Here is a 22589-nt window from a genome sequence, read left to right on the forward strand (position 1 = left end):
CAATGAATTTTGGTGGCCTAGGGACTTAGATCCCAAGAAATTGACCTTTTCACTTTACATTTCAAAAGAGGTTGTTAATAATAATTTGATTTGTAAAGTTATAGTAATACTATTGATTCCTTCACACTTTAAATTTATTACTTCCACTAAGGAAAACAGCTTAGTTACTTATGTGTTTCCTTTGGATTTTTAATTTTTATTCATATATATTTGTGAATGTGATTAGGACCTTTAAAGAGAAAGAGCTTCAGTTAACCTTGGTATATTATTAAGGAAATAACCACTCAGTTGGGTTCTTGCCCAAGAATCTGAAGTCAAGATACAGTTATAGAAGGTCATTATATATTTGATATTAAGTTTTGGCATTTTAATAATTATCTTTTATGTAATCTGTCTTGACCCTGTGTTACAAGTAAGGAAACAGTCATAGGCTTAGATTAAACCTATGTTCTAGTTGGATTTTTTGTTGGGGGGGGTTGTTTTTTGGTTTTGGGGGTTTTGTTTGTTTGTGTCAAGGATTGAACCCAGGGGTGTTTAACCATCAAGCCACATCTCCAGTCCTATGTTTTAAATTTTAGTTTTCAGACAGGGTCTTACTTTGAACTTGTGATCCTCCTGTCTCAGCCTTCTAAGCTGCTGGGATTTCAGGCATGCACCACTGAGCCCAGCTTCTAGTTGGTTTTATTGCCCACTAAGCCTCTTATTGATAAGGTTATCAGCAATTTTATGTTTAGCTTAAAACAGAAATATGATTGCTGGGTAGGCGAAACTGAGATGAGATGTAGCACTATGTTTCTTAATGAAATGAGAGAGGGGAAATGGTATTTGCTACATTGGTGGCCACTCACTCTTCACGTCACTGAATTACTGAGTCCTAAGGAGCCAGTTTGTTGATTGTCCTGTCTCACCCTCAGTCCACCTGGAAGGCTGCTGTGGTGGAAGGATGTTTGATTGCAGAGATGTGGTATTCACTGTTGGTGAAGGAGAAGACCATGACATTCCGATTGGAATTGACAAAGCCCTGGAGAAAATGCAGCGGGAAGAACAATGTATTTTGTATCTTGGACCACGGTAAGCAGCATACCAGTTCAGCACACTGAGAAGGTATCTAAAGAACAGGAATATGCTTACTTTTTCATTCAGCATTTTGATATTTTCAGTGATGTTAATACAACAGTGGAAACAATTCATTGAGTCAGGTCATAGTTAGTCATCAAGTAAATTAATGGGCCTTATAGTATACAAAGGTTTGCAAGTATGTTTATTTGGTTGATGCATGTTAAGGATAGTATTACCAGCCATGTAGCCAAGTCAGGCAGTTATCAGTCCTCATATGTAATTCTCTTGCCCCGTTCTCTTTTTCTCTAAATTGGGCAGAAGGCATTGAGAATTGAAGCATTTGGATGATTTTTTATTACCACTTGAATTTGTGCCACATGTTCTTATAGAGTCATCTCCCTCCTCTACCCCCCCCCCCCCCCCCCGCAAAAAAGCCTGTTCTTCCTGGATCTAAAGACAGCGGAGATGACTCATTTTTGCCTAAATTTTTCCCACTATAAGGATATCCATTAGCACTTCCAAGCTTAGAACTATCAGACACTGACAGTCTCTCTTGTGAAAACATGTTTGGTATTATTTTTAGATCGAAAATTATACCATGAATCGAAGCCTTCTATCTTGAGAAATGAACCCCTGAGAGAAACCAGTGTGTTTTGATTCTGTTTACATGAAAGTGCATCTGCTTATCTAATAATGTGTTTCCCTGGGCTCCAAGGATTTTCATTGGTAGGATTTTGAGTTAATAAGACTCTTGATGACCTCCCTTGCCAATAGGTAATATCATGCCTTTTGTACTGTTGCCTTTGTGTAGCCTCTGTAGTAACACAGAGGCTTATTTACCTTTGTCCTAGCACTTGATCCATAATCATATTTCTCAGGTGATGTTTTGGTCATGGCACTACCCACTTGAGAATCCTTCCAAGATGTTCCACCATGAACTCTTCAAAGCCTTTATTGAGGCAGTAATAATTCTTTATTACTTTTTTTTTTTGTAATAGGAATTAAATCCAGGGACATGTTACCACTGAGCCACATCCTCAGCCCATTTTATTTTTTATTTTGAGATAGTGTCTCACTAACTTGCCAAGGGCCTCACTAAAATATCTAGGCTGGCCTTGAACTTGTGATCCTCCTGTCTCAACCTCCCAAATTGCTGGGGTTACAGATGTATAACACCATGCCTGGCTCTAATTACTTTTAATCTAGCATTCCAAAATTATAGTAAACTCGCTAGAAGATAGGATTTATATTTAATGTATGTTTGCATATTTAAGCTCCTTGAGGATAAGTTCTATATATATTGTGAGCATATAATATATGAATCAGTTCATTACATTTTAACCTAGGTTATTAGTGGCAAAAAGAAAAGAAAATTGTCTTTATTTATAAATGCAAATAGTTCCTTGAAGGCTTAAACTGTTTGCTGTATATATCATTAATCGTTAAACCCTGCTCTGCAGCTTACCAACTATGTGCACTTGAACAAGTCACTTATCTCCCCTTCTGTAAGTAGGGATAACAGTGTCTACCTTATAAAGTTGCAAAGGACTAAATGAAGTCAGTCAGATATAGCACTTAGCAAATTGCCTGGCACATCAAACCCTTGGTGTATCAGCTATCACTACTTTTGTGGTGGCTTTCTCTTCCATTTTACCCTTAGGCCACCAGAAAAAGGAGATTCTGTTTTAACATGTGGTAGGTTTTCCTGATGTTTTCAGGCATAAAAGTAGCAGACAAGTTTTTCATAAATTTTTTGGTATAAAAGTTTTCTCATTACATGTATGATTATATTACTGGTGTGACTCTTTACCATGTATAGCCAGAGGAATGAGAAATTGTGCTCCATTTGTATACAGCGTGTCAAATGCACTGTCATGTATAACTAATTATAAAAAAAACTTTTTTAAAAAATTTGTTCTATGTTTTATGGCTATGATTTGCATAATTGGAAGGAACATGTTATTTTCTGTTCAAAGTGATGGTGTGCAAAGTGTAATCTCTGCATATGCATTGCATAATACTATTCATGTATGTAGAAAATCCTTACACACCAAACCTGTTTGCATGTAACAAATTTACTTGTCTTATTCAGATTCCCACTTATATAACATTATATTGAGTGATATAAATATGGCTGTTGCAAATTTATGCTCTTAATGTCATTTCTATTTTAATCTCCATAAAATATCCAAGGCACCCTTTCTCTTTGACTTTGATAGACTTCTTGGCAAAATATTTTCATAATAAGAAATTCATGAAACACTTCCAAAGAACCCATTTTTTCCTCTTATTTTAGGTCCAAGTGTGAAAAATTTTAACTTTTTCTCTTTCCTTCCTTTCCTTATGTTTTTGTCTTAAAACAATCCCAAACAAAAACACAGACTACCAAGAGTTATAGTCCAATAATGAGGCTGCATGGGTCAAAAAACTAAAGTTTCTTCAGGCCACACTTAAATCCTGGCTCTTCCACTGCCTCTTTGAGACCACTCAAAAAGCACTTCTCTTTGAGCCTCAGTTTCTTCATCTATAAAAAGGATGCAGGGGTTGGGGTTGTGGCTCGGTGGTAGAACGCTTGCCTAGCATGTGTGAGGCACTGGGTTTGATTCTCAGCACCAAATATAAATAGATAGATAGATAGATAAATGGTCCATTGACAACTTTTTAAAAAGTGAACCAAAATAAACCTTTAAAAAAAAAAAAAAAAAGAACCAGTTGGTAACAAGGGTAATGTGAGTAGTTCTTGTATGTGTACAAAAGCCTAATAGTCACTAGAAGTTGTTATTTATATCTCTGCTCTCTGGAAGCAACCATTAATTCAAGGACAGGAATAATGAATTCCTTCTGTTACTGTAGCTCAGCTTATCTTTTGTTTAAGTCCTGGAATTCCATTTGTGGTATTTTCATTTTCAGACAGATGAATTGTATGCCCTGGGTCTTTCTTTGCTTAGACTGAACTAGCATAATCAGCCAAATTTTTATATAATACAGACGTCAGGGTAGATGTTCCCAGAACTATTTGGTGTGAGCTTCTGCCTCTGTAGGTTGCTGTGCTCTACCTACACTTGATAGAATCATTTCATTTTAAGCCAAGAGAGTTATAGAAATAATCTCCTTCTTTAGTCTTCTTTAACCCCTTTGATAATAGGCAGGATTCTCTGATGCCTCCCTCTACCCAGTTCTCATACTTCCCACCACATGGACCCTATTTGTGAGTTCCTCTGAAGTAGGTTTTCTTACCCTCAGCTCTATTGACATTTTTGGCCAGATAATTCTTTGTTATAGAAGCTGTCCTGGGCATTGTCGAATGTTCAGCAGCGTTCCTGACCTCTGCATAAGAGAAACCAGCAGCACCCCTCCAGTTGTAAAAACCTCAGAATATTTCTAGACTTTGCCCTGGGGAAGGGAGGATTAAAATTGCCCCGATTAAGGGCCATCAGTCTAAGGCAAATGCCAGATCATCTGTTGCATTTGTCCCCAAGTATTAGCACAGGACTCAATCATAACATGCTCTCAGTAAATAGGCTTTCAGTAAGTACTCCCCTGTTTACCTCATTCCCAGCAAGTTAGAAAAGTGGGCACCACTCCCTAAAATTGGCTACTGATAATTACATTCTTTTTATTTCTTTGCTGAAGATACCCTTTGCCCTGCTGTTAAAGCCACCACACCCCCATCCTACCAGCTCTCATTGTATGTCTATGCCTCTCTCAGTTCCAGTTGCACCTTCTTGTGTAACCATGGAGGTGAGTGAGTAAGCAGTTTTGTTTTGTTTTTTTTCCTGGAAAATTCAGGCAAGGGGTAAAGATCATAGGACAGGCCCATTGTACTTCTTCAGTCCTGAAGGAAACTAGGGGTATTATCAACCTCATTTTGACGTCTTTCAACCTATAACCTGAAAGTTTGAGTTTACTAAGTTTTTTATAATACCATTTCATGTACCAAGAATAGCTTGGCTTATGGGAAGAGAGTATATTCCATTGAATACTGTCTTGATATGCTGGACCTTGTTCTAAATGTTGGGTACCAACTGAACCAGCCAGACAGCTCCACTAGAACTTCCATTCTAGCAGATGCGTGCTTCTTGAATATGTTCAATTTGTTAAAGATCTTAAATGATCCTAAATACAAATTTACATATCCCCACCTTTTTATTCAGTAAGATTTGGCTAAAAGGTATAGCATTTTATAATAGGATAGTTACAAAACTGTAAGAGAGTGTCTCTGTGAGATGCTAGAGCTGCTACTTTTAATTTATGTGTATATTATGTGTGTTTCCTAGTATTATTTTTTAAAATATTAAATACTGAGAGAACATATTTCTTTCCTAATATGTGAGTCCTTCCCCTCATTTATCTGACTAGAAGTGGTACTATCAGAAAGTCAGGGTAGATGTTCCCAGAACTATTTGACAATAACACTTTAAAACTCAAAGCTCATTAAAACTTTAAAAAGCACCACTACAACAATTACAGTGACTATATCTCCTTTGTCTTTCCTGCTGATAAAGCTTAAGGAGAAGAGCCTAATGCCAGAAAGCTAATTGTAAAAACAAGTAGGGAAAAAAAGGCAATGACATTTGCAATCACATTAAGAAGCAAGCTGTCCCAAGTAGTATAGATGTTGCATTACATGTGTATGCAAAGCAGAAGAAAGCTGAATCTAGCCCAGTTTCTAAGAAAACTACAGTAGTGATATTTGGCACTATATCTTCTGATCAACATCTTTTGTCTTCAGGGTCACTGTGTGTAACTTGCAAATGATAGCACTATGCTAATATGATACCTCAAAGTACCAAAGAAAGTGTCTGGAAATACACCAATTCTTTTAAAGTTTTATTTTTTACTCTCCATTTCAGATATGGTTTTGGAGAGGCAGGGAAGCCTAAATTTGGCATTGAACCTAATGCTGAGCTTGTATATGAAGTTACACTTAAGAGCTTCGAAAAGGTGAGAAAATACCAATTTCTCTAAAATCACCATAAATTTCTTCTCCATCCACTTTTTATTTACTTTATTACTAGGTGGTATAGATAGCTGGTGTATATTTCTGTGTTGTGCTGTTCATTTTCAAGTTTGTCTCTTGTCTCCCACACTGCTACTAGAGTGTGGGACATCTGACATAGCACAGCTGATATACAACCAAGGACCTCAGTGTTCTCATTTTGTTCTATGTGTCAGCCTTTTTTTTTTTTTTTTTAACTTTTTTGGGTAGAATCCAAGACTTGTTCCTTTATTTGTTCCTAGACTTGTTCTTTTTGTACTTTTTTCTCTGGGTTGAGGACAGAAAGGTTCACGTACTGCCAAGAAGCTCCTTAGGGGTGTGGGGTGCAGCTTTCCAGGGCTGAAAGAATTGTACCTTTCACAGGAGTCACAAATAGACCTGACTGTCACTCTAAAAGTTATTATCCCAATTACCAGGCCTTGGGGGCCATCTGTCTGTGTGACCAGACACAGGAAAGAAACCTGCTAACCCTAGACCTTTTTTTCATATCTGTCAAAGTAGAAATGAGAGTATTTGTCAGTTGCCTTGGATTCCAGAAAGGTGTGTCTTGTTTGACGTAATTTCCAACCTAGGAGGCTCTTTAGCAGCAGATTAACAGAACAGACAAAGTCATACCTAAGTTAGATGTGTTGTCATTCTCAGCAGTGTGCACCCCCCCACCCCTGTGTGACCAGTGCCCCACCCTTCCTGGAGCTCCTCAGGGACTGCCTTTGTATTCTTGGCTTATTCACCCACAGTACCACCACCTCTTTTTTCTATACATTAAGCTTTGAGCTAGAAATGTGACTATTTGTAATTTATCAGACTTGGAAAGGAAATTGTCCTGTGGGCCTATAACTTTGGGCTAGGAAAGTAAGGGGAGGACTGGTTTGGGTTTCTCCCCTATCAGTGATGTCCCTAATCATGCCCCTCCTATTTTGTTTTCCTCAAAACAAACACATGCTCTTGTCACACCATCATTTATTGAGTAGCATTTTTGGAAGGCCTGCTAACTCAGCGCTGATCTTCCAGTGCTGTCCCATATCACCTTGTGGTTTTTGTTAAGGAAGGAGAAAATAACCTTTCACACATGGTCATTTAGACCTTCAGCTTTCCTATTTCCCTTTTTATAGAGGAAGCCCATTCTTCTTCCCTCCTGTGCTTATTTGGAACCTTCTTACTGTGGCCTGCCACAAAGAGCCTCTGCTCTCTCTACTCCTTGAGTGTATTTGTGCAGCATTGCCAGTGTATTGACACACAGGAAGGCATGTGGTGCTGTTGGGAGTAATGTGATTTCATTCTCTGCCTTGTGTTAAGGCTGTATTTATACTCCATAAAAACTGAAGCCAATATGAAAAATGCACAGGACCCTTGTTAATGAGGCTTTTAAATAACAGAGCTAAACGATTGGGAGGCAAATGAGTTGCCAAAAAAATTAGTATCCCCCTCATTCACTTAAAGTAGGAACAGGGAGCAGCTGTGACACCAGGAACACATTAATTATCTTTCAAATAGAATTTTACAGTTAGCCACTTAAACTTCACAATTCATATGCACTAAATAACACTTCTATTATTAATTTCCCTTAAAGATCCCAACAACCTTTCTAGTGACTTTTATGAGCCTAAATCCAGTTGTTGGTTTGGAAAGTGCAGTTTCTTGATTTGTGTCTTAATGGTGGAGAGTAGAGGATACACACAATATAAACTAGCAGATGATGAACTCATGTGCTCTGAAGCGATTTTTTTGTGTGAGCTTTACCCTCCCAGTTATATTTTCTTGAAATTCCCCAACTATATATTTACAAGCTGGATATATAACTTTGGAGGCTGTTGTATATCTGGTTATTTTATTTTACAATGACGAGAAAACTGCTTGCCCTGGAATTTTGAAAATTCAGTATGAATATACAACTCTGACTTAATTCCCATTTTAGAGATGAAAAACTAAGACTTGAGGGAAACAACTTGAAAAAATTATAACAGTTTAGAGGAAATGTTTATAGGAGGGATATAAGGAGCCCTCGCCTTTATTGGATGGCCTCACCTTATCATTCTAAATGTGCATTGTCTCACAGTGCTCAGCAATTTATGTTCCTGTGTTTTGCCTGCTCGACCCTCTTGAGCAACACGAGTTAAGCCACAATCTGATCCTCATGGAAAGTGAGTTCTTAAAGCAACACAAAGAGAGCACTAGCCTCGCAGTAAACTGGCAATGGCACGCAACTTTAACAGCCAGCGTATTTTGAGTTTGGGTATCCTCTAGAAGTAGCTGCTAATTGTTCTTCAGGGCATCAGCTGATGCTTTTCCTCCTGTACTCTTCTAACCACTGCCACAAATCTATACACAGGCCAAAGAATCCTGGGAGATGGACACCAAAGAAAAACTGGAGCAGGCTGCCATTGTCAAAGAGAAGGGAACAGTATACTTCAAGGTGTGTGAGCTTCTGTACTATCCTTTCTAGGTCAAAGAATTCACTCAAGAATCATTGAGTTGTGTTGATATTTCCTACTATGAATTCTTTGAACATCCTCCTTGGTGAGAATAAACCTGAATTTTCACAAGTCTGCCATTTTCAGTATAAAGAATGGTGAAAAATAATGAATTAATATGGAAAAAAAAACCCAACTCTTGTACACATCATAATTAGATTATAACCTTCCATAATGAATAGAATTCACAGGAGTGAATTTTGTCATTTTCCTTTTTCCTCTCTTAATAAAGTCATTAGGACATAAGACAAAAGGAAAGGAAAAAGAACATGCATAGATTTTTTTTCTCATATTTTTATGTAATAATACTTGACATTTCTCCTGTTTTTTTTTTTAATTTATACGACAGCGGAATGCATTATAATTCTTATTACATATATAGAGCACAATTTTTCATCTCAGATATATTTTTTAAAAACAAAAAAATTTATTAAGTGTTAACTGTTCTTAAGAAATTATGTTACATTTGCTTATATGTAAATATAGAAAAGATAATTGTTTCCTTAAGACTCTTGTTTTAATAATACTTTCAACTGAAAAATATGTAATCTCTGGTTATTAAATGGAAAAGCAATTTTCACGTAAATATTCCAACAATAAATACTTAATATATATTTAATATCTGTATTTTTATACATCCTGCTTATAAATATTTCTGTAACAGCAAATTAAAGATATTGTTTGTGATGTCAGCTGGTTACCAAGAAAGTCAAGACTAGAATGGATGACACAATGTCTGAGGGCTGGCTATATACAGATTTCAAAAGCAATTGACAGGAGGAGTATTAATTGCTTCTAACGGCTAAGATGATCCCTGCACATTTGGTTTTGTGAAAAATCTTCAGAAATTCCTAAGTAATATGTATCATAGATTGCTTCTGAAAATACTTTCTTGTAGCATCTAGGAATGCTACAAGATCTTCCTTAGATCTTAATCCCTCAGCTGTAAGGAAAATCTGCATGCTTTACCCATTGCTAACCCAACCCTAAATACATGCCTCCTCTGTGAGCAGAAAGGGTTTGGGGATTAAAATTAGAGAATGGGAATTCTGTCAAGGTTTCTTTCCTGGGTTTATGTTTGTTTGTTTTGTTTTTCCTGCTTCTTGCTATTGCCATTCACAAACACAAATTTAGTGTTGTTTTTCAAAAGTATAAAGCAGTGATACATAAATATACTTTAACAAGTCTTTGTGGAGCATCTGCTATAAGACATGCTATTAGGGGCTGGGGATGTGGCTCAAGCAGTAGCACGCTCACCTGGCATGCGTGCGGCCCGGGTTCGATCCTCAGCACCACATACAAAGATGTTGTGTCCGCCAATAACTAAAAAAATAAATAAATAAATATTTAAAAATTCTCTCTCTCTCTCTCTCTCTCTCTCTCTCTCTCTCTCTCTCTCTCTCTCTCTCTCTCAAAAAGACATGCTATTAGGTTTATAACCTTCTCTGAAGATAATAGAGTCAATGTTAAACCAAATGAAACAGAATTTTCTAAGAATGTACAATCAACACAAAAGAAAAACAGTCAGAAGGCAACATGTATGGTTTCTGTTTTTCAAACTGTGAGCTTGAGTCATGAAATCAACTTAGTAGAAAGGTACAACAGAATTTAAGATTCATTACATGAAACTTATTTTTTTAAGTGGCTAGTGGGTTGTAATATAAAACAGTTCTTACTGTAGGATGTAGTCAAATTTGAAGTCCAGATATTTAAATAATACATATATTTACTTATAATTACTACATATACTAAAATGATGCATGGATCACCAGAAAGCATTGGTATGTGGTGGAATGAGATCTGAACTGGGAATTTGGAAAACTAGGCTTTATTTTTCTTCAAATGATTTAAAGTCATTTAAGGTCCAAAGAGATTTTATTTGCATGTGAAAAATGAGGGAGGAACATTATTTAATCCCCAAATTTCTTTCCAGTTGTGTAAGTTTTTTTAAAAATATTTATTTTTTAATTGTAGTTGGACATGATACCTTTATTTTATTTATTTTATGTGGTGCTGAGGATCAAACCCAAGGCTTTGCATGTGCTAGGCGAGTACTATACCGCTGAGCCACAACCCCAGCCCTCCAGTATGAATTTTTGTGGGTTTTAAAATTCATGAGAGTGAGGGTTTTTTTTTATTTCTGATTGAGTAATATCAGCTACTTGTACATTGTTCAACCAAGATTCCAAATGGATTATTTTATACCCAAATAGATAATATACAAGAGTAAAATAGAAAGATTTCTATAAAATCCCTTAAGACCTGGGTGGTGATTCCTATATTCTAGAGTCCATAAAAGTCCTTACTATGCAGTCCTGTACCACATATCATTTCAGTTAATGACAAATTGCTTATGATAATGGTCCCATAAGATTATAATGGAGCTAAAAAGTTCCTATTGCCTATTTATGTCATAGCTGTCATAACATCATAGCCTACACATTACCCATGTGTTTGTGGTGATGCTGGTGTAAACAAATCTGCTCTACCAAGGGTATGAAAGTAAAGTATAGCACACACAATCATGTACAGTATATAAGTCTTGATAATAAATGACTATGTTCTTTGTCTATATATTTATTATCATTATTTTAGAGAGTACTGCTTTCACATATTTAAAAAGAAAAAAAAAGTTAACTATAGAACAGCCTTGGCAGGTCCCTCTGGAGGGATTCCAAAAAGCTTTGTTATCTATCATAGGATATGACAGCTCCATGCATGTCATTGCCCCTGAATACCTTTCAGTGGGACAAGATGACAAGATGGAAGACAGTGATACTGATAATCCTGACTGTATGTGGGACTAAGCTAACATCTGCATTTGTGACTTCAGTTTTGTTTGTTTTACACAATAATTTTATTTTACTTATTTATTTTTATGTGGTGCTGAGGATTGAACCTAGTGCCTTACACATGCTAGGCAAGTACTCTACCAGTAAACTATAACCCCAGCCCTTTTTGACTTCATTTTTAACAAAAAGTTTTAAAAGTTAAAAAAAATATATTGTTTTAATAGGAAAAACCTTAAAGATTAAGGCAAAATATTTTTGTGTATCTTTTCAATCTTTTTGTGTTTTAAGCTAAGTGTTATTTCAAAAGAGTCAACATTTTAAGTTTATAAAGTAAAAAATGTTACAGTAAGCTAAGGTTAATTTATTATTGAAGAAAGAAAAACATTTTTAATAAATTTAGTATAGCAAGTGTACCATACTGATAAAGTCTGCAGTAGTTGATAGTAAAATGTCTTCGGCCTGCATATTTACTCCACTCACTCAGAGCAACTTTCAGTCCTGTAAGCTTCACTCATGTGATAGGCCTGATACAGATGTGCCATTTTTTAATCTTTTATATTGTATTTTTACTGTATCTTTTGTGTGTTTAGATACAGAAATGCTTACCATCATGTTACAGTTGCCTGTGGTATCCAATACAGTGGCATGCTGTGCAGGTTAAAAGTCCAGGAACAACATGTCATACCATATAGCCTAGTGCACGGTGGGCTATACCACATAGGTTTATATAGTACATTCTGTGATGTTCTCTCAGTGATGAAATGACCTGATCACTCATTTCTCAGAATGTATCCCCATCATTAAGTGTGTGTGGCTGAATTTTATGTATTTTTCCAAACTTCTAATAATCCAAGAGCTTTGAGGCTTTGGGCATTTGACTAGAATTATATCTACCAGCATAGTAAACAGCTTAGTAATATATTACTAAGCAGAGTAATCAGAAGCTCTAATTGGTTGCTGATGACAGATAACTTGGAACAACATTTTTGGTAATAAAATGATGTTATGAAGTCATGTGTCATATAACTTTAACCCGAATATATATAGGGGATGGCTAAAATTCATGATCAGTAGTAGAAAGCAGTACTTAAGTATCTGTATGATTATTTAAATCTGTTGTTTGGGAGCATCACAACTACAACTGTATATATATTTATGTTTCATAATATTATGAACCTTCTTAAAATTACTGATCTTTGGATAAAATCTGGATCAGCAGTCACACATGGAACATATTACTTTTAACATGCACTTTGATAGATAAGATCTTTCAAAACATTAGTCCATTAGGGAAACATTAATGAAAGATTCAAAACCACTGTGACCTAAGACTTTTCTCCCAGAATTTCTCTGAACATTTTGTACCACTAGAAACTTCCCTGAAGGCACCTTCTTAATTATAGGTAAAGATCCCAGTAGTGACTCTAGTTTTAGTTGTAAGGCTTCAAAATTATTGGTAGATAGTTTCCTGTATACAGTCCCTTCCCTTTTCAAGTTTCAGGGCAGGTTTCAGTCTGCCATACTGCCCTCCTGGGTCTCATCTTACCAGGGTATTCAACTTGGCATGTTGTGTACATGCAGAGATCAGATGTGTGGGTTAGAGCAGAGATGGGCTCTGAATTTCATGCCCTCTGCACATTGGAGCTCCGTTTCCATTGACCTGTCAGTTTGGTTTATAACTTAGAGGGTAAATCTTTCCCCTTAGTAGGGTTGAACTGTTTCCAGCTTTTAAATGGGAATGATCGTGCTAATTATATTGTAGAATCTCATTTCAACCTGTGAACAGTAATGAAAAGAAAAAGGGGAGGGCTCTTCATTTGGCTCTGAAAATAATTATTAAGCATAGATAACATGATTTTGCTAGACATCATGCAAGCCAGTTCAACAAACATGATTTTTGTTCTCATAGCTGACGGTAACTGTTGGACAAGAAAGAGCATTAACTGTCTTACCTGCTTAGTATTTTTCTAACTTGGTGGCAGAGTAAGAAGTTTGAGGACATTGCAGTGACATGGGGTTCTTGCGCCCTCTTGTGAGCCTTGAGAAGAAAGCATTTCTAAAGCAAACTAATAAAGGATCACTATTCAACCTGTGAACCTTTTTCAGGCAAACAAAACTCTGCTAGCTTTTGACCACCCTTACTGAATTAAGAAGTAATGCCATAGACACAAGTCTAGGATTTGGGGTTTGGGGGAAAAAAAACTCAAGAGTTCACCTTGTCTTTTTGTCTCCTTAACTCTTAGTGCAAGATTTAATTTTATATATATATATATAAAGTTGTAGTTGGACACAGTACCTTTATTTTATTGATTTATATGTAGTGCTGAGGATTGAACCCAGGGTCCCACGTGTGCTAGGCAAGTGATCTACCTCTGAGCCAAAACCCCAGCCCCAATTAGTGCAGGATTTTTAAACCTCATCACTGTTGATACTTCGAGTTGGATAATTCCAACCCCAAAACCTTTCTTTGGGGCAGGGGCTGTCCTGTACATTCTAGGATGTTGAACATCCTCTCTGGCTTCTGCCCACTCAATGCCAAAGGCATCCCCCCCACCATGAAGTTGTGACAACTAATATATCTCCAGACATCTTCAGATGTAAGAGGGGGGAGGGAGGCAAAAATCACCCCCAGTGAAGAACCATATTATAGTACCTTGGGAGGAGGAATTCTGTAAAACAAAGACTAGATTAATTAGAAGTTGAATATATGAAAGAGGTTCCAAAAACTTTAAAAGCTCTAAATGTAAAGGAACTATTAAGAACTCTATTATCTGACTAAAAAGATTTTTTTTTAAGTATTGTTTGTTTTTATAGAAACCATAACTTCCACCATTCTGATGATTCAGAACCTATTGAAGTGATAAGATTGATGTGTTTGTCCTTCTTGGCTTTCTTTCCTATAATAATATATTAGGAAATAATCAAAAAGTTAGTAAGTATAGTAAAGATGAAGGAGGAAGAAGAAACTAGGCATGACAAGATGACAAGGAAATGTCTAGCCTCACTAACCTGGATGAAATGACAGCTTTCTTTTCTACTCATACCAACATTTTTGATCCCAATGATAGAAAAAGTTTTTCAGTTATATTTCTGTGACTTTAAAGCATACTCAGTAAACCTTTATAAAGGGCCTTTTTGTGCTAAACTCTGGATATTCCAAAAAAGATAGGACACATGCTGCCTGTCCTCAAAGAGCTCATAACCCAGCAAGAGAAAAGGCTGTGCCAGAAAAGAAAAAAAAAAAAAAAGCCAACCACTGAGACTGGTGAGGGCTTTATTCTCATTTATATTATTGTTTTTGTATTGCCCAAAAAAAGTAGGAGGCCTAAGGCTATGACAAAAGATAAATATTGTCTTAACTTGATTGCCATAACAAAATAGCATAGCTTAGATGGCTAAACAACAGAAATTTACTTCTCCCAGTTGTGGAGACTGGGAGCCCAAGATCAAGGTGCCACCAGGGTCAGTGGTGAGGGCCCTTTCTTGGATTGCTAATGACCTACTCCTTGCTGTGTCTTCGCATAGCCTTTCCTCACCTGTGTGTGGGTGGGAAGAGAGAGGATGTGAACTCTGTCTCTTCTTCAGAGGGCACTAATTTCATCCTGGGGGGCCCCACTCTCAAGACCTCTTCAAGCCTAATTATTTCCCAAAGTCCCTATCTCCAAACACCATCACACTGTGAACTTGGAGTGGGAAACACAGTTTAGTCCATATCAGGTGTAATTTCATATCAAGAACTTCAGCACTTACCATGAAAAAAATTTGGTTTCATATAAATATTTTATTCATATAAATAAACTGCATCATAGCAGAGAGAATAACAGACTGATTTCTGTGCCCTTCTCCTGCCTAGTATCTCAGCATCCTTTTGCATGGTCATCTTACAGTAAAACTGATGACCTCTGAGTTTTTCCTTTCCTAAATAAGTGACTAGTGGGAGGTGTTTGTGGAATGTAGCAGAGTCCCCATTCAGACCCAGGCCCCTCAGGTGGAACTGGTCTACCTCATCATCATCACCAGAAAATCAACATCAAGCGTTCCTTTCTAAGGTGAGCTCCTTTCTTATGCCACACACTTGAAGTCCTTTATAACAGGAACATTCTCTTAGACCTGCTTTGTCATTTTCCTCTTCTTAGTCTTTAGTTGAAGGTTAGAGTACATATGGGGAGAGACAACTTGCCGCTTTAAAGTGTGGTGGGTCCTGGTGAAAGTCTTCACACTGTTCATTGGATTTAATGTCCTAATGAATCTGGCTGCTCTTCCAACATCTGATAGGATATATCATCTGTTTCCAAGCTTATAATCATCTCCTGCAAAAGGAGAGCCCTTACCTATACTGATTTTCATTTGTGTATTTACCAGCTAGCATTCCATTTCATTTGTCTTACAGTGACAATAAGCACAATCTCACACCCACTGTCTCATACCCTCAATTTCTTGCATAGAGAATATACATATGTATTTTTCCACTCTTTTGTTTTGATTATTTATAGTTATTAGAATTCTTATCAAATAAGAGCAAAAATGAGTAGGAGATTTTTCTCACATAGTTGACACCTATGTTTTATAGTTATTTATACTGGAGGCTGCTAGCCTATAGGCCCATTGCCAGCAACAACTAGAGCCAGCTATGGGCCAGTTCTGACCATTTCCTGTATTAGTAAAATTTTACTAGGACTTGACCCATCCATTTACATATACGTTGTAATGTAAATGTAAAGAACTGCTTTGGCACTACAGGTGACAGCATTGAGTATTTGCAATAATGTCTGGTTTACGTAGCTTAGATTTGCTGTCTTTGGACCAGTACTTACCATATTGCAGTATTTACTATGCACTGCAAAATGTCAGGAGAAAATGGAAAAGTGATTTCCCTTTCAGTAAACTAAACCGCTCACTGTCCTTTGAAAGACTGATGAATATTAGCACCAAAGAATATAACCCAGAAACTGGGATGCCATCTTCTGACAGGATGGATCAAATACCAGGAAAACAGCACTGCATCATGCTAGTGCCATGTCTGGGCCACCCTGAAGGTTGCTGGGCTTCCACAGGAGTGGGAAGGTACCTAAGAAGACCAGGGTTCAGGTGTAAGTGGTTCTGCTGCAAGGGTTTGGCTCTCTGAGGCAGGATTGTGCTCACACCTCCTTTGTATCCTCTCCAGAATGAAATATAAGTAATCACTTGGTTTTTTCTCTTAGGGAGGCAAGTACATGCAAGCAGTGATTCAGTATGGAAAGATAGTATCCTGGTTAGAGATGGAATACGGTCTATCAGAAAAGGAATCAAAAGCTTCTGAGTCATTTCTGCTCGCTGCATTTCTGAACCTGGCTATGTGCTACCTGAAACTTAGAGAATACGCCAAAGCTGTGGAGTGCTGTGACAAGGTAAGGTGTCTCTGTGAGATGGACTTTAGATAGTCCAGTTCTTTTTCTCTGTGTCCGTACATGGTCTTCTGAAAGAAGATGTAGAATAACATTGGTCATATAATTATGTATGCACATAGGATAGCAATACTTGATTTCTTCTACTATCTTTCCTATTCCCATTCCCCCTCCCTTCCCTTCATTCTCCTTTGTCTATTCCAAACTATTATTCTAATTATTATTATCTATTATTCTATTGTTGTAACTATCATTCTCTACCCACCCCCCTTATTGTGAGTTAGCATCTGCATATCAAAGAGAAGATTTGAACCTTTAGTGTTTGAGGATTGGCTTATTTCACTTAGCATGACATACTTCAGATTGAGACATAGTTTTATGAAACAAAAACATCTTTCTATATTTAGTTAGTTCATCATAGAGCTCTCCCTTATTATTTTTAATATCAAAAATGGATCTTTTAAAAATATGTTGTATGTCCATCATAGTTTATTTATCCAATCCCCTTTGGAAGATTCTAGGTTTTTGATATTATAAATTATACAGCTTCTCTTTGCATAATTGGTTTTTGTCAGTATTAGTGGCAACAAAAGTTTTATTTATTGGCCATTTGTATTTCTTCTGGGAGTTGCCCATTCTTTTTTTTTTAGTTGTAGTTGTCAATACCTTTAATTTTATTTATTTTTTCATGTGGTACTGAGATCAAACCCAGGGTCTCGCACACACTAGGCGAGCGCTCTACCGCTGAGCCACAACCCCAGCCCACCATTCATGTCTTTTGACTAGATTTTCTGAAGCAATCTTTTTTTTTTAATATTTTATTTACATTTTAGTTTTCGGCAGACACAACATTTTTGTTTGTTTGTGGTACTGAGGATCAAACCCAGCCACACCCATGCCCGGAGAGCGCGCTACTGCTTGAGCCACATCCCCAACCCCAACATTTTATTTTTTTATGTGGTGCTGAGGATCTAACCCAGGGCCCCCGTACATGCCAGGCAAGCTCATTACTGCTTGAGCCACATCCCCAGCCCCTCTGAAGCAATCTTGATTGAAGCAATTGAGTAGTATCACTGAGTAACACTGTTAACCCTTTGTTCTCACTTGTCTTATAATTTTGTTGATTATAGTTTTATAAAGTTTTAATACTTACACAATCAAATCCATCATTTCCTTTCTAGTGAGATAGTCTTCCCCACCTTAACATTATAAAAGTAGCTCATTTTTATGTGGGTTTTTTGTATGTAAATATAATTGTTCTGGGATTAATTTTGGGGTTCATGTTGTAAGATAAGTATTTAATTCTTTTCTATGTAGGTGGCCACTGTCCCACCCCCATTCATTATAAAGTTAATCCTTTCCTCATTGATGTCTATCATTTTTTAAATGAATCTGTTTTTAAATGTTATGTTTCACTGAACACTTTGTCCATGTACTAATAACCAAACTTTTTTTTTTTTTTTTTTTTTTGGTACTGGGAAGTGAACTCGGGGCACTCAACCACTGGGCCACATCTCCAGCCCTATTTTTTATTTTATTTAGAGACAGAGTCTCACTAAATTGCTTAGTGCCTCAGCCTCCCAAGCTGCTGGAATTACAGGCATGTGCCACTGTGCCCAGCATGGCCTGCCCCAAATTTTTAAGTTCAGTAGTTTTATAGTATATCCTTTCTGCTTGTCAGATAAGTCATTTTTATTTTCTTTTTTTCCCAAAAGTTTTTCAGCCCTTCTTGGACATTCATATATTCTAATGACCTTAAAATTAACTTTTCCAGGGCCTCCTCCCAAAATGTCCTTGGGATAATTCTAGAAATCACATTAAATACAGAAATTAATTTGAGTAGTATGTTATTTTGATCATTCTATAATTGTCTTGAGCATTTTTTCAGTATACCTTTTCCATTTCCCTTGATCAGAGGGCTTTAGTAAGCTATTTATTGAATTTCTTCTTCTTAAAGTCCCCACAAGTAAGAAGGGTTACATTCATCCATTCTAAAATATAGACCATCTGTTTCTAGGCCCTTGGACTTGACAGTACCAATGAGAAAGGCTTATACAGGAGGGGTGAAGCCCAGCTGCTTATGAATGAGTTTGAGTCAGCAAAGGGTGATTTTGAGAAAGTGTTGGAAGTAAATCCCCAGAACAAGGCTGCAAGACTGCAGATCTCCATGTGTCAGAAAAAAGCAAAGGAGCACAACGAGCGGGACCGTAGGATATACGCCAACATGTTCAAGAAGTTTGCAGAGCAGGATGCAAAGGTGTGTGCAGAACCCACTTGCCTTCAAGTACATCAAGAACTGACCTTGCCCCTTTGGATTTTCTTCTAAGAAGCTTAAGTGTAAGGGACAGGTTCAGATAGACATCCTGGGAAGCACACGGAGAGGAGAAATTACTTCCATTCTGATCTGAGGCTGGTTTGTATCCAGAGGCAAGGAGGACTATTCCACTCACCAAAGGCAATGATTGTGAGGTTCTTGGCATATCCATACCCTCATTTCATGCAAGAAATGAGGAAAATAAATTCCCTTGAGACATACTAAAAACCCATCAGTTTTTTTTTCCCCCCAAGTAACACTTCCTTGCTGAGACTTCCAATGTTCACAGGAAATGGGTATTATAGTAACCCCACCATTATGCCTTTTACCTTGGCAGTAACCTGGCAAATGTGCTAGGAAAGATCTGTTGGGAAAGAGGTTTGCCTCCCCTATACCACAGTCATTCTCTTAATTTCATCTTCCACTCCCCAGCCCCACCACCACCACATGAGCTAAATTATCAAGAACTGCTACCTGCAGTAGCCTACTCAGTGAAAGAAAAGGGAAAGCTCCAACTCCAGCTGTTGGTAGCAGAACCCTGACTTACTCAACTGGGCAACTAAATAAAGTCATTATAATACACTCTTACTGTGGACCTGGTAAGCAGTCCAGAGGAGCCAGAAATTTACATTTCTTTATTCTCTAACCCTCATGATTTCTTACTTCTTCCTCAGGAAGAGGCCAGTAAAGCAATAAACAAGAAGACTTTAGAGGGCATCACCAATGAAAAAGGAACAGAAAATCAAGCAATGGAAGAAGAGAAAACTGAAGGCCATGTATGACACCACGCCAAGGAGGGAAGAGAGTCCTAATGAACTCGGCCCCTCCTTATTGGGCTTTTACCCAGCTCAGGACTAAACAGTGTTTAGTGTAAAGTTTGTTATAGTCTATGTGATTCTGGAAGCAAATGGCAAAACCAGTAGCTTCCCCCAAAACAACCACCCTGCTGCTGCCCAGTGGGTCATTGAGTGGGTGGCGTGGGACCACTCCAGGTAGAACAGAACAGAAAGGCTGTTGTCGCCAAGAGATTGAGCCAACAGCTAAGTCCATCTCGTTTCAGTTTGTCAACCTTCATATCCATCACAGGGTCCCTGAAGATAATCCTAATGATTTTGGGCTGTTAGATTTTACATTTGAATTTTAATAGCACTGCAGAAACCTTTTTTAAATATGCTTAATCAATTTCTCCTTTCCTATAGGTGGGTAGGTCGAAGGAAGGAGGGTGAGCTGTTTTTGTTTTGTTTTTTAATGACTAAAGTGCTGCAAATACAACCTATTGCATTTGTAACCAACAGAACCCAAAGGCAAGAGGTCTGGAACCCTTCAGTTCTAGAGCAGCATCACATACTTGAGAGCAAGAACCTGGGAGGCCATGAGCTTTACTAACTTTGCAGTTTCCCAAGCTCCTTCCTCTGCCAGCCTCATGTGAGTGTGGCTTTCTGCCACACCCAGCCTGCCCTGGGCGAGTCATTTTGTCATTCATTCCCACAATACCCTTCATCAATGATAATGAGCAGACAGAAGCTTCTGGATTTGCTTTCCCTGTTTTGGATGAAGTTTTTGAGATGCTGAAATGTGAAAAGAGCCATCAAAATTGTGCTTTTTTTTCCCTCCCCATTCCTTTGAGGAAACATTGTTAGTACACCTTACTTTCTGCAGCATTACTAACATTCAGCTTCTGTTCCCTTTCAAAGCCTTGCCATTAAGAATATAAGACTTGTAATAGCTTGACCTGGAGTGGATTTTTTTACATATCCATTCAGTATAATGCAGCTTTTTTGTCTTTTTTTTTAATTGCTCATAAACATATGTATACTGGCTTATGAAACTTTACACTCCTATCATCCAAAAAAAAAAAGTTGACTTTTTACTACTTAGTACCTTAATTTAAAAAAAAATAATTATGGGGTTGAAAAAAATAAGTAGTTGTTGCTCTTCTACATTAAGGGTTTTACTGGCAGGTTCACCAGGCAGATGCTTCTATCCTCCTGCACTGGTAGCTTCTTCCTTCTGGTGTAAGCTGTAAAAGAGTTGAACAGCTTCCCACTAAGAGGTACATCTAGCCTAAATCTCCAGTACTTGGGCATTAAATTAAAGCAAGTCTTAAATATATACATGTAGTAGCATTTTAGTTCTTTTGGGTAAATAAATAAAGAAACACTCATGGGAATGCATTTGGCAACCTAAAGAATCATTTGCCTAAATCTAGAACATCTCACTTCCTTAAGTCTTAAAGAACACTGGCTGTTAGTTACATTTTGAATTAGTTATTCTTTTTATGCTGGTTTTAACACTTTTGTTATTAGGTTAGGACCTTAAGACCTAAAAAATCAGGTCATTTTCTTTTATTTTCCCTGAAACAAATAGAAATAAATTGTGAGGTTTTGCCTTTAATAGTAAGTAAAACCCCTCTAATTCCTCATTTAGGCTTTTGTCTTTTATATGTAATATTTCTTTTAAAAGCCCCAGTCTTACCTAGGAAATATGAAAAGCAAAAGTCAATTTTGTGTATTTGCTTAACTGCTTAATATTTGTAGCTCTGTTGACTAGAGCGTGAAATTAGTGAGGCCAAGACTAAAATTTGAGCCTAGCTTTTTATAGGTAACAAATAAGAAAACTACTCCAAAACTCAGAAGACCCCAGCCAGCTGTGTCCCCATTGTGCTGTGGGCCAGCAGGGGAACTGGCCAGTGTGTGGAGAGAGAGGTGGGGCACAGATAGTTCCAATTAGATGACAAGGGGCTGTGTGAGACTTCATGTATTCTTGTATCAAACTCAGTAACCTTAAAGTGTGTAGAAACCAGAAGATGTCTTGGAATCAATCACCTTTCAGACTGTATCTGGAATGGTGAGGCTGCATAGGATGAATTTTTAAAACTGGCTTTTTAAAAAATTACTTAGAGGGCTGGGGTTGAGGCTCAGTGGTAGAGTGCTTGCCTAGCACATATAAGGCCCTGGGTTCAATTCTTAGCACCACATACAATAAATTTTTTAAAAGTATTAAAAAATTACTTAGATGCACTTTTGTGTTTCTTAAATAAATTTTTAAAAATGTTTCCCATTGTTCTTAGTTTTACTTAGTCTTCAGGGAAAACTCTGCTTGGAAACTATGGTGGGGGCCAACTTGAAGAAACGAGACTTCAGAGACAATATTGCTGTGTCCTCTCACCTGAAATAACATTGGACTGAAGGCAGTGAAATGATGCATCCTTGTTAAAATGAACCAAGTAATTGGAAAATTAACAGTTTTGTTTTTTTTTTCCATTAACTATTGGCTATTCCACCTTTTAACTGATTTTTACAGTAGGTTCCATTTGGAAAATGAAATTTAATTGTGACCTTTAATAAATATGTGAAACCTACTAGGGTGGTCTCTGTTGAGCATTTTCCTTTCTCAAGTAGCAAATTGTGTTGGGTACTCATCCTTACATACTCTGAAGGCCTAAAGAGATGGTGGTGTACTCCTGCAGAAGGTGGTGTGGTGCTGGGGTAGCAGTAGGAACTTCAAGGCCAAAGCAGGCTCCAGGCACCCTTTATTCTCTCTTGAATTATTTGCCTTATCTCCAGATTT

General features: G+C 37.3%; 1 protein-coding gene across 4 annotated transcripts in view; it reads left to right on the forward strand.

Moving 5' to 3' along the window:
* Fkbp5 (FKBP prolyl isomerase 5) overlaps positions 1 to 22380 on the forward strand; it is a 110156-nt gene extending 87776 nt beyond the window's left edge. For all 4 annotated transcript variants that reach the window (XM_078020128.1, XM_078020129.1, XM_078020127.1 and 1 more), the window contains 6 exons: positions 915 to 1071; positions 5913 to 6003; positions 8388 to 8471; positions 16523 to 16708; positions 18723 to 18962; positions 19694 to 22380. In XM_078020128.1, coding sequence (XP_077876254.1) covers positions 915 to 1071; positions 5913 to 6003; positions 8388 to 8471; positions 16523 to 16708; positions 18723 to 18962; positions 19694 to 19801 — 866 coding nt within the window. In that variant the 3' untranslated portion in view covers positions 19802 to 22380. The remainder of the gene's footprint in view (positions 1 to 914; positions 1072 to 5912; positions 6004 to 8387; positions 8472 to 16522; positions 16709 to 18722; positions 18963 to 19693) is intronic.
* The last annotated feature ends 209 nt before the right edge of the window (positions 22381 to 22589 follow it).

Source organism: Ictidomys tridecemlineatus, chromosome 8, assembly GCF_052094955.1.
Source record: "Ictidomys tridecemlineatus isolate mIctTri1 chromosome 8, mIctTri1.hap1, whole genome shotgun sequence".
Classification (NCBI taxonomy): Eukaryota; Metazoa; Chordata; class Mammalia; order Rodentia; family Sciuridae; genus Ictidomys; species Ictidomys tridecemlineatus.